Source organism: Ranitomeya imitator, chromosome 2, assembly GCF_032444005.1.
Source record: "Ranitomeya imitator isolate aRanImi1 chromosome 2, aRanImi1.pri, whole genome shotgun sequence".
In the NCBI taxonomy this organism is placed as follows: domain Eukaryota; kingdom Metazoa; phylum Chordata; class Amphibia; order Anura; family Dendrobatidae; genus Ranitomeya; species Ranitomeya imitator.
In genome coordinates, this window is record NC_091283.1 from 460,542,421 (window position 1) to 460,559,816 (window position 17,396).

A 17,396-nucleotide genomic window follows, 5' to 3' on the forward strand; every position below is an offset into this window, starting at 1 on the left:
CTAATGCTAGGAGAAGTATCAGAACTCTCCTTCAGTTTTTTCTGATAAAATAAAAATGGATGAAGGTCACATGGACCAAAATAGCTCGAAATCGAATAGAGAACATTGATGAAAAAATTATGTGTGAATTTATGGTTTATTATATACAATTGCAATGTAAATTACCTATACCCCATTACAAATTAGAATATTTAGCAAAATATATAAACCTTCTGGTGTTTACAATATTTCAATCAAGAACAATTTGAATAGCTCCACACAACTAATTTTACAACTTGAGGTTATAGGTTGAATGGACTCATTTATGTCTACTTTCAACCATAAAAACTATGACATGAGTGGTTTCTTCAAATTCAACATAAAATTAACATTATAATAATTTATAATAATAATTTTAATTTATATAGCGCCAACATATTCAGCAGCACTTTAACATTATGGTTCTCCTGATGAATAAGTTGGTTCCACTTCGAAATGTTGGCTGACTTGCACAATGTTCATTGAGATTCTCCTGATGAAGTTGGTTCAGCTTTGAAATGTTTTGAGAATAAACCACATGATCTAATTCCTCATCATGTCCTCTGTATTTCTTGAATTTAGCACAAACTACTACTCCTCTCCTCCACCAATTGTTCTACTTTGGTGGGATTTCATTATCTGAGGGCACTGGAGCAGCTGTCACATCTTGATTGCTCAGCTGTGGGTTAAACAACTCCAAAAGGTGAGCAATTTCTATACCTCTCACCTAGACCAATTTCCCCACCAAAGAAAACCGTATTATGCTTTGTGTCCCCACTTCTTTCAAGCTTCAGCTTCTTCCCAGAAAGCATTATGTTATTTCCCAGAATTTCCTGATACTTGATTGAATCCATCTTGCCCTCCACACACTGCAGGCTTTTAGTGCCAAAGGAAGCAAAGCAGCCCCAGAACATCATTCAGCCACCACCATGCTTCACAGTACGCAGGGTGTTCTCTTTAGCAATTGCTTCATTCTTAATCCTCCAAACATATAGCTGATCGATAGGCTCAAAAAGTTCCGGTGTGTTTCACCATACACAGGTCAGAAACCTCAAGCTTCTGTAGCTTATTTATATGGTAAGCATATTACCCAAGCCCATAAACCCTACACGGGAATAGGCTACACTCCGTAACAGGATTTAAACATAATGATCCTCCCGTGATTCTCAACACTAGGATCAAGAAGTGTTTCAAAACATGAAATTTAAAACAGTTCAATTTATTTATTTTAACATCAATAGATAGCAAAACATTAAAAACGAATGGTGCCTCAGACCAAACAAGAACGGAGGCCAAGCAAAAAGTGGAACACAGCAAAAAAGATTTTTTTCTTTTTTAATCCACAGAGTTTGAGATCCTCTAATGATAAAGGTATATATGTATATATAGTCAATAACACGTTTGCAACGCTCTCAATTGAGCTCTAATAGTATAATATTTGCAACAAACAACTACGGTAACCATGCTGTCAGTGGACAGAGGGGAGAGGAAGACAAAAAGTCATATCCACAATTTCAGAACAGGTGCTAAGGGCGCAATTTAACCATATAGCGGAACACCCCTGACAAAATACTATTGTATAATCCCTTCAAAGCCCCACAATATTGCACAAGATCAGTTCCTCAACATATTGCCATTAAGCGTGTCCCACAGAAAATCCACTGCCAAGTGACGGCTGTGCCTCTGAACCCTAACGCGTGTTTCGCGGTTGCTTCTTCCTGGGTGTGTCTTCTTCTTATTTATATGGTGTTGAGCATGTTAAAGTTACCTTTTTTGTGCTTTTGGGTCAGTAGAGGTTACATCGTTGGAATTTGGCCATTGAATCCTTCAGCATTTAATATGCTTTACTGTGTAAACTGAAATCTCAATGCCTATTGTCACCAAATCTTGCTGCAGGTTGTTTTGCAATCACTTGAGGATTTTTTGTTTTCCACTTTCCTTCTCTGGAATCTTTGAACTTGAGAAGTCTGCTTCCAACTATATCTCAAGGAACAGTCAATGCCTTTATATCTATTTCCATGTTTCGTGCAAACCACTGATCTCTTCTCTTAACTTTTTGGGCCAGACTACTCTTTTGATTTAGCCATATTACTAACATGGAATCAAACGTCACAGACAACAAACCTCTAGCCTGTCCAGATATTTGATATGTTTTATGTCAAGCACGCCTGATGCAACTAATGAAGTCCTTGAGTTTCAGCTTCAGTTATGCAGAAGACAAATGTGCGCTATTATGATGGACTATTTTCAGTGGGAGAAAGGCCATACTGGGGGGCCCACGGCACTTAAGGGGAGGCCGCCATGACGGGGTTACGTGGGACCTGGGGAGCTGGAGCAGTTTAGATGAGGTAGTGAGGTAAGGGTTAATCAGGATATGAGGGGAGGGTTAATGGCAAATTTTGAATGTGAGGAGGTGGGATTAAGGGACTGTAGGGAGGGGGCACATAAAAGGGGGCACGCTCCTCACGCAGGCATCCATTTTAGGTGCCTGTGTGACAAGTGAGGAATCTCCCGCTCGCCCTCTCTTTTTTGGCTAGGGTAAAGGGGGTGGATTCGGCCCGCGAGGGTTTTTTGAGTATTGTTTTAAGAGGTACCTAAATGTACTTGTTTTCTGGTCTGTGTATACTGTTAGGGTATTGTCATGGCAGTTTGGCGGGGGTGGAGGTCCTCAAAGTCGGTGGAAATGGTAAATGGTGGTTCAATGGGGGGGGGGGATCTTGAGAGGTCCGGGACCCCCCATGAGAGAATTTAACAAGGCGCGGTTCGGTTATCCCGCGTGAGGTGGATTTATGGGCCCCAGGCATGGGGGTGGGTTCGGTGGACCAGGATTGGTTGTTATCTATCCCTAAGCTGGTGCTTTACGGCTGGGGGTAAGACTTATCCTTGGCTGAACATTGTGGAATTTGGGATGCTGAGGTTTATAACTTTGGGGCTTCGAGGACCGCCCCTCCTATTCTGGCTTGTTATAAAAGTTCTGTTATCATTTATTTTAATAAAATGGCTGCTGTGGCCAATTAAATCCAACATATGTCTCAGTCTGTTGATTTACGTATGATAGAAGTTTATTCTTTAGGTTATTATGTATGAAAGGGGGCCTGTTTAAGAGGATTGGGGGAATTTTTTCCAGGTCACGGAACTCACGTATACCCTATGTCATGAAAAATTCTGAGACTGCAGTGGTCTGTAAGGCTACGTTACCACAATGAATAGTTGGTGAGTTTTTGACGTAGCAGATTTTCCACTGCATTTGTGCACATATTAGGTAAATTAAAAGTTACTTGCATTTTTTTTCTTTGAGTTTTTGAATGCATTTTTTTTACTTTTGTTGACAATGTGGTTTTTGTTTCTTTTTGGTATGTCATGTTTTAAATAAAGTTGTTTTGTTTTTGATACTCCTGGTATTTGACTTTAAGGCAGGGGTCAGACTTGCGTGTGCAATGCAAGAAACTCGCGCGAGTCTCTCGCATCAATACCCAGCACTGAGGACTACGACTACAAAGATAACTAGCGAATGAATTAACAGGTCATGGCGGCAAAGATGGGTAGAGCTCAGTATATAGCTTTGGGCTTCAAACACATGGCACCAGGTTTTTTTTACAGCTGCACACTGCCCATGCCAGCATATGTGCGCAGTGCACAACTGATACTGCCCTAGGATAAGAGACAGGGCCAGAGATTGACTCTACTCTTCTAGCCCTTGCGTGTACCATACTTGCTGTGTGTAAGGCCAGCGTCACACTACCGTGTTTTACGGACGTAAGAGAGGTGCAGAAAATACAGATTGCATACGGTACAATGCTTCTCTTTGCCCCTGCTCCTATCAGCCGTATTTTACTGATCTGTATTATACGGTCTTCTACGGCCGTAGAAAATCGCAGCATGCTGCGTTTGTCACTGTATTGCGCAAAAAATACTCCAATGAAAGTCTATGGGGGCAAGAAAAATACGGATTACACACGGACCAAGAGAGTTACCTTCGGTTGCGGTAAGACGCCCTCTGCTGGATGTCCTCATATGAACTCGAGCCTGGGAACTTTTCTGAATATTTTCCCATGCTCGAGTTCATATGAGGACATCCAGCAGAGGGTGCATCACCGCAACTGAAGGTAAATCCAGGTCATTGACCTACATTCCATTCATTTGCTGGGGTTTTACAGACAGAAGCACAGCTGCATTAGCAGAGCTTCTGCTTGTAAAAAATAGTTAACCCCTTCAGATGGATTTACATCGTGGGACGATACAGAACGACGGAAGGTATGGGATATTGTTGTTTTTTTATTTTAACTTTTTTACAGGACAAGGGTCTTCAGGTGGATAACCAGAATAATAAAATATTACAAAAACCTGTGTATTTATTTCATTAAAATACTTTGGAATAATGTGTGTGTGTTTTTTAACCATTTCCTACTATTGAATTAATAATGGATAGGTGTCATAATTGACGCCTCTCCATTATTAATCTGGCTTAATGTCACTTTACAATAGCAAGGTGACATTAACCCTTCATTACCTCATATCCCACCGCTACACGGGAATGGGAAGAGAGTGGCCAAGTGCCAGAATAGGCGCATCTTCCAGATGTGCCTTTTCTGCGGTGGCTGGGGGCAGATGTTTTTAGTCAGGGGGGCCAATAACCATGGACCCTCTCCAGGCTATTAATATCTGCCCCCAGTCACTGGCTTTACCATTCTGGCGGAGAAAATTGCACGGGAGCCCACGCCAATTTTTTCCACGATTTAACCCTTTAAATCAATAGCTACAGGGCCCACATTTTGCACATACACACTACTAACATTAGTAGTGTGGAATATGCAAAAAAAAGGGATATGAGATGGTTTACTGTATGTAAACCATGTCTCATATCATGTCGGGTTTAGGAAGGAGATAGCAAAAGCCGGCAATTGAATTACCGGCTTTTAAGCTATCTAGCGCTGTATGAAATATTAATATATATATATATGTCTTACTGATATATATATATATATATATATATATATATATATATAGACAGTATACATGTTTTTATGATTTTTTTAACACATGGATCCATTGTATGTCCGTATGTCGGTTTTGCAAGCCTGCGAGAAAATCTCGCAGTACGGATGCCATACGGATTGCATACGGAGGATGCCATGCGCAAAATACACTGACACACCTTGCCTACGGAGTACTTACAGATCACCATTTTTTTACTTTTCTGGCGTGTTATGGCCGTAAAATACGGACCGTATTTTTATACGTCGAGTGTGACGCCGGCCTAAATGTCGCGTGTGTCGTACTTGCTGTGTGTAAATGTTATGCAGTGACACTTAAACACAAGCACATTTAGAAACAGCAGCCCCAGTGGCTGCAAAAAAAAAATAAAAAAATAGATAATTAAATCATTTAATGTTTTTACATTTTTAACCCCTTTCTGACCTCGGACGGGATAGTACGTCCCAGGTCAGATCCCCTGCTTTGATGCAGGGCTCCGCGGTGAGCCCGCATCAAAGCCGGGACATGTCAGCTGTTTTGAACAGCTGACATGTGCCCGTAATAGGTGCGGGCAGAATCGCGATCTGCCCGCACCTATTAACTAGTTAAATGCCGCTGTCAAACGCAGACAGCGGCATTTAACTACCGGGCGGCCGGAAATGACGTCATCGCCGACCCCCGTCACATGATCGGGGGTCGGCGATGCATCAGGATGGTAACCATAGAGGTCCTAGAGACCTCTATGGTTACAGATCACCGGTGGCTGTGAGCGCCCCCCTGTGGTCGGCGCTCACAGCACACCTCCATTTCTGCTACATAGCAGCGATCAGCAGATCGCTGCTATGTAGCAGAGGCGATCGTGCTGTGCCTGCTTCTAGCCTCCCATGGAGGCTATTGAAGCATGGCAAAAGTAAAAAAAAAAAGTTAAAAAAAATGTGAAAAAAATAAAAAAAATATAAAAGTTTAAATCACCCCCCTTTCGCCCCAATCAAAATAAATCAATAAAAAAAAAAATCAAATCTACACATATTTGGTATCGCCGCGCTCAGAATCGCCCGATTTATCAATTAAAAAAAAGCATTAACCTGATCGCTAAACGGCGTAGCGAGAAAAAAATTCGAAACGCCAGAATTATGTTTTTTAGGTCGCCGCGACATTGCATTAAAATGCAATAACGGGCGATCAAAAGAACGTATCTGCACCAAAATGCTATCATTAAAAATGTAATCTCGGCATGCAAAAAATAAGCCCTCAACCGACCCCAGATCACAAAAGGGCGCAATTTTTTTTTTTTTTTTTATTTTTTTTTTTAGCAAAGTTTCGAATTTTTTTTCACCACTTAGATAAAAAATAACCTAGACATGTTAGGTGTCTATGAACTCGTACTGACCTGGAGAATCATAATGGCAGGTCAGTTTTAGCATTTAGTGAACCTAGCAAAAAAGCCAAACAAAAAACAAGTGTGGGATTGCACTTTTTTTGCAATTTCACCGCACTTGGAATTTTTTTCCCTTTTTCTAGTACATGACATGCTAAAACCAATGATGTCGTTCAAAAGTACAACTCGTCCTGCAAAAAATAAGCCCTCACATGGCCAAATTGACGGAAAAATAAAAAAGTTATGGCTCTGGGAAGGAGGGGAGTGAAAAACGAACACGGAAAAACGAAAAATGCCAAGGTCATGAAGGGGTTAAACATACTGGTAATACAATTAAATATACTATTTATTTATTAAAAATTAAAAAAAGTTACACATTTTTAACGAGGTTCTCTAGGACTAAACATATTGGTGGTCTAGAATTAGTCATCAATTAGCCGTTTGTGGGGGTTCGAAACCCGGCACCCCACCCATCATCTGATATCGGCACCAACCTTGAACAGATATAAACAATGTACAGAGTGTAAATCCAATGCTCTGTACGTTGTTTGCTGGCTGCGGCCAAGTTCTGCAGTTTATCTGCCCGTTCATTTGAATTGCTTACATCCAGTCGTTGCTGGAGCAGATATCATTTCTACAGATAAGACATCAATATGTTGTAGACAACCTGACTTTTTCCCAGTCTGAAAGCAATGAAAAGTATAGCGGAGATTTGTTGTTTTTTTCTTTAGAATATAGCTTTAGTAAAGTGAGTTTCCCAGATATAGGGAATCAGAAATTCCAGACAGGGATCTATCTTCATTTTTACATTTTTAATGAGGATAATGAATGTTTGGTAGTTCTGGAGCCAGAATCAAAGCTTTGTAAAAATATATCAGAGCTTTACAGTCTTGAATTTAGATTTGAAAGACAAAAAATTACATATTTATGGTGACCGTTTATCAGGAAGATGCCAGAAGGAATCAGAAGAAAACCGAAGACATTTTTAGCATGGCAATACACACTGCCCATTATCAGTGACTTTGGGTTGTTAATATATCCTGTCATACTATGGATAGGGGTTATCAGCTTAGAGCCTGACCTATAAGGGCTCGTGCACATGACCATATTTTTGATCCGAGTACGATCCTACACAACATCTTATCGCACTCAGACCAATGTTATTCTATGAGGCCGTGCACATGTCTGATTTTTTCCTCAGATTAAGTCTGTTAGAGGAAAAAAAAATTGCAGCATGCCCGATTGGCATCCGTCAATCGGATCAAACTCGGTCATGCAAGTCTATTCGTCCGTCAATAAAATTGGACCATACTCGGGTGTCATCCGAGTGTAATCCGATTTTTAAAGACTCAGAGAATTGAGAAGCTGGAGAATTTCCCCCCCTTCTCTACATCCAATAAAATCGTCTCACACTATGATCACACTCTGATCTGAGTGTGATTAGCATAATTGGACTGATTTTCTCAGTTAGTCGTATGACCATAGCCTAAATGGGGCCACCATATTAATTTGTGTATCACTCCACACTAATAATGGATCTGAATGTCTCCATCCACTGTCCTAAAATCAGAACTGACGCCCTTGTTATTTGAGTATGTGATAGGAGAGAACAAGCTAGTGTGTCCACCATCGATCAGCTTGTATCATTGGGTGCAGTGACCCTTTGAGCCTGCACTGAGCACAGGGAAGGTGCCTCTTAATGCCGCCTTCATCTGAGCTGCTAAGCACAGGGAAAGATGCATCCGTGTCCCCCATCCTTGCTCCTAATTGTGTAACAATACAATGTAATTCCGATGATTCGTGCATAAGAAGTGCCCGGCTGCAGTTCTGCAGACACAAGCCTGTTTGATTCTTGTCCAAGCACAAACAACACAGCTGCAGATTCCAAATGAAAAACTATTGTTAGTGAATGAGGTAATTTCGGAGTTGGCTGCTCCCTTCTAAGAGGCATAGTATTTATCTCTCCCTCAGGGTGTGCTTATCGCACAATTCCCAGGCCTTGTAATGGGCCTGTGTAGCTTCAACCACATTATGAATATTCCTTGCAATCATAGCTGGTTGTTTGTAAGAGCATCACGTGTCCGTCTCACACATCCCCTTGCCCAACAACACATCTAAATCCATCTGCCCGAAGTTCGATTGTGACTATTTCACTGAGAAGTAATCAGTACAGTACATCTCACTCTTTTCTTAAAAAAGCTGGCCATATACATTAGATTGCTGTAGACCAAACAATGCATTGGATGATTGCGCGGCTGACAGTCATCTCGACTGACTCTCCCATACAAAGGCACTCACTCTGCTGAGCTGTAAGAGCGGTGAACTGGGCTGCTATGTTCCTATCCCTGAAAATATCAATCATTTTAATAATGTGTAATGCGAATAATGTCTTGTGTTATGTATATATATATATATATATATATATATATATATATATATATATATATATATATATATATATATATATATATATATATATATATATAGGTTAAAAAATTGGAACAGCACCAAACACAGCATCTTAACAAAGTGCGTGCATCCCCAGCCAGCAATCTCAGAAGGCTTCTTGAATAGTAGAAAAAAAAAGGGAAACAGCAAAGCAGACTTCCAGAAAAAAAAGTGATGTTTATTGCCCAAATGGCGTGGCGACGTTTCTCATGCCATTTGGGCAATAAACATCACTTTTTTTTCTGGAAGTCTGCTGTGCTGTTTCCACTTTTTTTCTACTATATATATATATATATATATATATATATATATATATATATATATATATATATATATAGATATATATCTATATCTATATATATCTATATATATATATATATATATATATATATATATATATATATATATATATATACACAGTACAGACCAAAAGTTTGGACACACCTTCTCATTTAAAGATTTTTCTGTAATTTCATGACTATGAAAATGGGCTAAGCATATGGGCTAAGTCCCCCTAAGTCCAGGTGGGAGACCCCAGAATAAGTTTTGGAGAATGAAAGGGCTAAAATCCTGTGGGGCTTCAAGATCCAGACGGATAAGCAGGTGTTGGCTAACCAACCAGACATTGTGATAGTAGACAAGGATCAGAAGACAGCAATGATAATAGATGTGGCAGTGAACTTGAACTGTCAAGGAAACTTCTGTTCGTTGAAAATAACTTGGTGTCCCATGAGTTGTGTGAAGAAGCTCCTGAAAATGGAGGACGTGGAGGCCTGCGGCCTACAAGTGAGTGTGATACACCCCACACCTGACAGCACATTGGTACAGGGACACGGTTTTCCTGTAAAGTTCCAGAGCATAACAAGACTACCTTCATTTTACAGACAATTATCTTGGTTATCTCATACATAAATTTGACTTGCAACTATTTAGCATATGCTTAGTTATGCCGATTTTTGGCATGTAACTGCACTGTTACACAGACCTCAAAAGTTTTAAGAGCGCAGTCAGACGGTCATATTACTCGAGCAAGGATCGCATCACAATTCTTGGACTGGCCGTCGGCTCCCCTGACTGGAGCGTGATAGCTTCATAGAAATACATGCTGTCATGCTCAGGTCAGGAGAACCGATGGCCAGTCAAAGGATTGTGATGCAGTGTGATCCCCACATGAGTAATATTGGCATCTGACTGCGCTCTAAAACTAAGAATAACAAGCATTGTGCTTAACAGGATAGGTAAGTCATTGAATTAAACAACTTTTGCAATGACCCATGTATAGTTTCAGACTATCCTGAAAATGAAATCGAAGATCACTATCCAAAACCAAGATAAGGATGAAATACACGTCAGTCCGTTTCTGGAAGGTACACAGAGAAGGATACCACTAATAATTCATAAAATGTCAAATAATCTGGCACTGAAATGGTTGCATGTGCAATTAGTTTATTAAAGATCCCAATATCTTGTAACGTTTCGGTCTTACACATAGACCTTCCTCAGACATGTGTTATAATGATATGGAAAGGCCAACAATGTAGTGGGAAAAATCCCAATAAGTATGAATCAAGTCCATAAATCGTGTAGAGAAACAGGAATATCACCCTATGGAAAGCGCTGGGTACCAGAAGCAGGACTACCCTGTCTGTGTGTGAAAGTCTAGCATTTGCCAACCTTTACTGATTTGGGTCTCGTGAAGTCTTTTGAGTGTGAACTCTTTTGTGGGTGTCTGCTTTTCATGGTAAAGGATCTATCCACCATCTACTAAGGTACATTGTCGTATGTAATGTAAACAGATGAATAAGAAATATACTATTTGGGGAAACAGGATAAATATAGGATAGGATTTGGTATGTGTTTTGTTTAGAGGACTGCTCCGTAGGCTAACTTATAAGATGCCTGGTAGACCATCTATAAATGTATGAAGCTGGCATATACAGGATGACAGTATGCAATGGAGTTACTCTGTGTATACTTACATGATATGATGACCTCTCCTCTCTGTCCAGCGGTCTTGTTACATACATTCGACCAGAGATAGGGTCTATGCTAAAGATTTCCATTGGGGGCTGATCAGCTCCGACACCAGTAATGCTGTAACGAATCATACTCTCTCTGTCCTTGTCCGAACGGATCTGAAATACATACAAGAGAAAAATGTGGCTTGAGAAATGAATGAACATTCTTAAGTCTTGCTTCAACTGTATGTCTTGTCATAAAGGTAACGTTACATAAAAATTACCCCAAGGGTACGTGTGCAGTCAATGTGTCTCATTATATAAGTGGTTGCTCCATTATTATATTGCATGTATCCCTATATCTCTACCCTGTTCCAGTCATTGCACTGGTTGCCCATCTGGTACAGAGACAAATATAAACTTATCTCTCACCCACGGGTCAGCCTCTCCTACCTCATCTCTGCCTATCAGTCTACCCATGTCCTCCGTTCTGCTAATCACCTAAGACTAACCTCCTCTATAATCTGAACCTCCCACTCCCGTCTCCAAGACTTCTCGCCAGCTGCACCTATCTCTGGAAAGCACTAGTTTCCACAATTCAATTCCCAATATCCACAGTTTTAAGCGTGACCTAAAATGCATTTGTTTTAGACTGACCGAACGCCTCTCCTCACTTATGTAACTATTCCTGTTTTCCCCTTACAAAATTTGCGTCCAAATCTGGTCCCTCATAGCATCTGTCTACACACAATCTATGCACTTAATAGCTCTTTGTACCTGAACTGTACACATACTGGCTCGTGTCCGTTTCATGTTGCAGTATGTGAATACCTGTTTATTACATTTATGGCTGGACCGTACAATACAAGCACTTTTTTTTACTATTTACCCTTCATGTCTCCCCCATTCCCTCATACATGGTAAGCTTGCGTGCAGGATCCCCACCATACTTGGTATCTGTTGAATTATGTGTTACTCTGGTATGTCTTTCTTATCTGTACAAGTTCCTTCTGTAATGTAAAGTTCTGCCGAATATGTTGGCAATTATTATTATACTAGATGGTGGCCCGATTCTAATGCATCAGGTATTCTAGAATATTTATGTATGTATATAGCAGCCATATAGTATATAGCACAGGCCACGTAGTATATAGGACCTATGTAGTATATAGCAGACAAATACTACGTGGCCTGTGCTATATACTATGGCCTGTACTATATATCCACCACCCTCGGATCCTTCAGACGGAACCTGAAAACCCATCTCTTCAGGAAAGCCTACAGCCAACAATAACCGAGAGAGAGAGACCGCTAAGTCTTCTGGCTAATTTCGCAATGAATTGCCGGGAACGGAAGATGGTGGCAGGCGACGGAGGGTGAGAATTGAGAATAGCAGGTTTTTTAATTATTTTTAACATTAGATCTTTTTACTATTGATGCCGCATAGGCAGCATCAATAGTAAAAAGTTGGGGACACACAGGGTTAATAGCAGCGGTTACGGAGTGCGTTACCCGCGGCATAACGTGGTCCGTTACCGCCGGCATTAACCCTGTGTGAGCGGTGACTGGAGGGGAGTATGCGGGCGCCGGGCACTGACTGCGGGGGGTAAGGAGCGGCCATTTTCTTCCGGACTGTGCCTGTCGCTGATTGGTCGTGGCTGTTTTGCCACGACCAATCAGCGACTTGGATTTCCATGACAGACAGAGGCCGCGACCAATGAATATCCGTGACAGAAAGATAGAAGGACAGACAGACAGAAAGACGGAAGTGACCCTTAGACAATTGTATAGTAGATATTGTGTGAAATCATCCTAGTCGTGAGTGTCATCGTTGGCTTAGGTGGGAGGTCCAAACATCTGCTCCAGGGATTGATGAAAGTAGAGTTGTTTACTTATGTGTGTGACAGACAAGAGCTAGACAGTAATTACAAGTGCATATATATATCATATATATATGTGTGTATATATGTATATATATATATACATATATATATATAGAAGGTCACTCTGTCAGACATAGATTGCATCTGCCTTCATTTCCCTGACATTTCCCGGTAGATAATGAGCACATTCACCGGTTAATCACAGCGAGTCCTCTGCTTCTCTTTCATAATAGTCTTGTTCTCTTGTGATCTCAGCTATCATTTCTGAGCTCTCTCATCGATTCCTAGTGGACCTCTCACTCTCGGACCTGAAGGTCATAGCACAGAGGGAACCATCTGTCTCAAGAATGGACAGACTCAGCAAGCATGGGTCATTACTGGAGAAGAAAGATAATTGAACCCATAATGCAAAGAACACATGTGTGACAACCTTAAATAACAGCCCAGTTCTACAGTTCTCTCTTCACAGGAACATAGATTAATGAAGGTTTCTCATTAAAACCATATAAAAGTTCCATACCTGGTGCACGGGGTAATAAGAACATTAGTCATGGGCTTAGCGGACATGTCCCTATTAGGGATGTCTATATATGGCAGACATTGGTCTCGCACACATTAAGACTGTCTTACAGTCAAAAGATAAAGGTTTTATATGGCAGAGAGCCCCTGAAGCTTATCTGATTTGCCGGTGACCTTGGATCGGCGCTCGTCTTTTGCACTTTGCAGTTTTTATAATACAAAGTATTCTTCCATGAAACAGTTCTCAAACTTTTACAAACCAGAAAAAGTTGCTAAGGAAGCTAATTATTTATTGTGGAAATTGACAACTTGGGTTATGTCAAGTCACTATGCAGCCACAAGCCAAAGCAGAGCTATTATCACCTAAAACACCATGGAAGGTAGCTCTCTACTAACAGTGATCTAGTAATGAGCTATAGATAATGCGTTTGTCGCTGTAACATCCTGTACAATAACAGTAAAGGGGTATTCCCATCTCCAAAATCCTATCCCAATATGTAGTAGGTGCAATAATAATAATATTAGAAAATACCTCCAATTAGAAATCTAGTATAGTTCTTCTGATTCGCTATGTCGCTAACCCCATGTGCAGGGCATTGCAATAACTTATGTATACATGGTTATGACCACTCAAATAGTGACAGTTAGTTATTAGTGGCCGTAACCATGGCTATCTAAGCTACTGCAATACCCTGCGCATGGGGTAAGCGACATGGCTTATCAGAGGAACTATACTACATTTCAAATTGGAGGTATAGGCTAATATTATTATAGTCGCACCTACTACATATTGGCATAGGATCTTGGGGATGGGTATACAATAAAAACCCACCACAAATATTGTATAATTGTGATTTTATTTTTCACCCACCTCCCCATGAATGGAATAAAAGTTAACCAATTAGTTTTATGTACCCCAAAATTATACCAATGAAAATTTTAACCCCTTCACAACCTTTGAGATATATTTATGTCAACGGTCGTGTCCCTGACTTTGATGTGGGCTCTGATGCAGAGCTTGCATCTCTCCCGTAGTTGATGGCTGATTTAAAGGGAATCTGTCACCTACTTTTTCGTATATAAGCTTCGGCCACCGCCGATGTATCCTGAAAGATGAGAAAAACAAGTTAAATTATACTCACCCAGGGGCGGTCCGGGTCCGATGGGCGCCGCGTTCCGGGTCCGGGGCCTCCCATCTTCATTCCATGACGTCTTCTTCTTGTCTTCCTGCCGCAGCTCCGGCGCAGGCGTACTTTGTCTGTCCTGTTGACGGCAGGGGAAAGTACTGCAGTGCGCAGGCGCCGGGAAAGGTCAGAGAGGTCAGCTCCTGCGCACTGCAGTACTTTGCGCTGCCCTCGACAGGGCAGATAAAATACGCCTGTGCAGGAGCCACGACAGGAAGCAAAGAAGAAGATATCATCGCATAAAGATGGGAGGCGCCGGACCCGGACCGCGACACCCATTGGACCGGACCGCACCGGACCGGCCCCCCAGGTTAGTATAATCTAATTTGTTTTTCTCATTTTTCAGAATACATCGGGGGCTTATCTACAGCATTACAGAATGCTGTAGATGAGCCACTGATGGCAGTGGCCCAAGCTTATATACGAAATAGTAGGTGACAGATTCCCTTTAATCATAAGTTGAGCTCTCTCCAAATGATGTAGATGCTGAATATATTCTATAGTGTCAGCATCTGTATCTAACAGCAGCTGGAGCCGAGCTAGACCTGCGGCTGTTAAAGGGAACCTGTTGTCTGGTTTTTGCTATGCAATCTGACAACAGTGTAATGTAGGGACAGAGATCCTGATCCTGGGTGCAGCAGTTATGATGGAGTCACAGCTTCCTCTGCTAGCAGAGCGCAGGTGTTGATCTCTGTATAACCCCGCCCTCACCACTGATTGGCAGCTTTCTGTGTACACTGTATATGTACACTGATGTAGTTGGACTACGAGGCACGAGGCAGCTGGTCCTCTACTTCTAACTTCCTGCTGATAAAACATTAAATCTATTGAAACAGCAAAACACAGCTGGAAAAGGCTTTCTGCTCCTACTTCATGCTGCTCTTAGATTACATAGCAAAAACCTGCTGACAAATTCCCTTCAACCATTTAAATGCCGCTGCCAATCTCTGACAGTCATTTAAATGGGGAGGTTTCCGATGCATAAGTTACCCATGGGCCATCATGGCCACAGAGGGCACGAATCAAGCCATAGCTGCCTTCTTCATGCTCCTATACAACCCAACAGCAGGCTGAACACTATAGGTGACCACGACTTTTCTGATATACAGCAATACTTTGTTGTATTGTAGTATATAGGACAAGCAATCAACTGATCGCAGGTTCAAGTCCCCTAAGGGACCAAAAAATGATGTAGAAAAGAAATGATTCAATTCACACCCTTTTTCCCTCCTTTAAAACTAATGTAAAAAAATCTATATACGATATTGCAGCATCTATTAAAATATTAATATAATTAACCATATGGCAAACATCTTACAGTGAAAAGAAACATGGAAATGCTAGAATTTGGGTTATTTTTTATCACATCACATCTCTAAAAAATAGAATAAAAAGCAATCAAAATGTAATTTCGACTCCAAACCAGTATGAATAAAAATGACTCACTGCTCAAAAAACGAAGCCTATGTATCACAAAAGGTACCCGCAGCAGAGAAGGTCTTAATCGGCGCTTAGATGCTCAGAAGTAGTGTCGGCTGGCGCTCCTTTTTTTCTTTTCTGGACCTGGGATTCTGATCACGGCGTCCGTACATAGGGCGACCGGTGTGGAAGCTGCGGGCCGACCCGACGCACTAGAAGCTCTATCTGTCATGTGAGTGGTCTTGTGCCAATCACAAAGTGTAAGTTCATTTGCCCTTTTCTGGGGATTTTCCATATGTGATTTGAAGCGCTGAGATTACCGTAAGTCCTTTTTTTTCCCTGTTTCCTCGATCATGTTTCCATTTTAACCACACAATGAACGTCGTAAAACCAAAACCCAAAAATCAAGATGGAATTATAATCTTTTGATCATCATTTCATCCTACTTCAATTTTTTTTTCCCATTTTAAGGACATTGTATGGGGTCATTAAAAACTACAGCGTGTAATGCAAAAAACATAACCTCGTACGGTGATGTCGAGAGAAAAATAGAAAAAAAAAAGTTGTGGGTTTTGGAAGAAAGCAAGAAAAAACAAAAAGTACAAAAGGGTAAATGTGAAAATTCCCTGGTCATTAAAGTATTATCAAGTTGTCCTTCAAGATCTCCCCATCTACAAGATACCATGATTGGGAATTGATATTTTAGCAAAAGGCTGGTACGTTCTGCAAAAGAAGCTCCAAGGTGATGTTGTGCGCCGCTGACATTTTCGCTGTTTTCGACCTTCTTCGACTTCTCCGGCAGCTGGAAGCGCTGTACAAACTCCGGGTCATTATATTCTGCCACCGGATTTAAATAGTGGTGCTCCCTGGCATTTCTAAGCTGGCATACTGTGTGACAAGGAAGCCCATTCTCCAGCACACACTTGTGAAAATGACACATCACAGGGCAGGAGAGTGTAAGGATGCGAACATTTAACCGTTTGATGTAGCAGCTGCGCCTCTATTGAGTTTTGTATGATGTTAAAACAGCACAACTCAAGGATTTGCAGCTTCAAAACAGCAGGAACTTATTTAAATAGGTTTCATTTAGTTTTAATGTGGGTTCATTTTATATTAATAATTCCTAATTAAAATGGATGAAAGAAATTTCTCTCTTTGCGCTTGTGTTGTTCAAAGACTTGTTTTAGAGTAAGTGAAGTTTAGAAATGTTTAAGGGGATTCGGAACGAGAAACTTTTCACGTGATCTGATATTAAAAGTGACAGCTAAATGGTGTCACGTCATCTGCCAACAACAGACCAATTAGCCATATATAAGGCATGATTTATAATTAAGAGTTTCCAGGGTTATTAACGTAAAGTCATTTCCTACCCACAGGATATATGAGAACCATTAGATCAGTGGGGTCTGAAGGCAGAGAATGTCTGAAAAGAGCGATGTTCGTGTATGCAGCTCCATTCACAGTCTATGAGAAAGTGAATATTTCTAGAAGTCTCACAAAGATTGAATGGAGCGACCGCTCGCATGCACAATTGCCTCTCTATTACACTGGGATAGATTAGTGCTATACTCAGCTATTTCCATCCCATACTTACATGTGATCGGTGAGGGCTTCA

The 17,396-nt window shown here is 41.0% G+C and overlaps 1 protein-coding gene across 2 annotated transcripts in view; it reads right to left on the reverse strand.

Annotated features, from left to right (window-relative positions):
• Positions 1-17,396, reverse strand: part of CDH4 (cadherin 4) — a 1,112,924-nt gene that overhangs the window by 131,965 nt on the left and 963,563 nt on the right. For both annotated transcript variants that reach the window (XM_069751205.1, XM_069751206.1), the window contains one exon: positions 10,798-10,953. In XM_069751205.1, the coding sequence (XP_069607306.1) occupies positions 10,798-10,953 (156 nt within the window). The remainder of the gene's footprint in view (positions 1-10,797; positions 10,954-17,396) is intronic.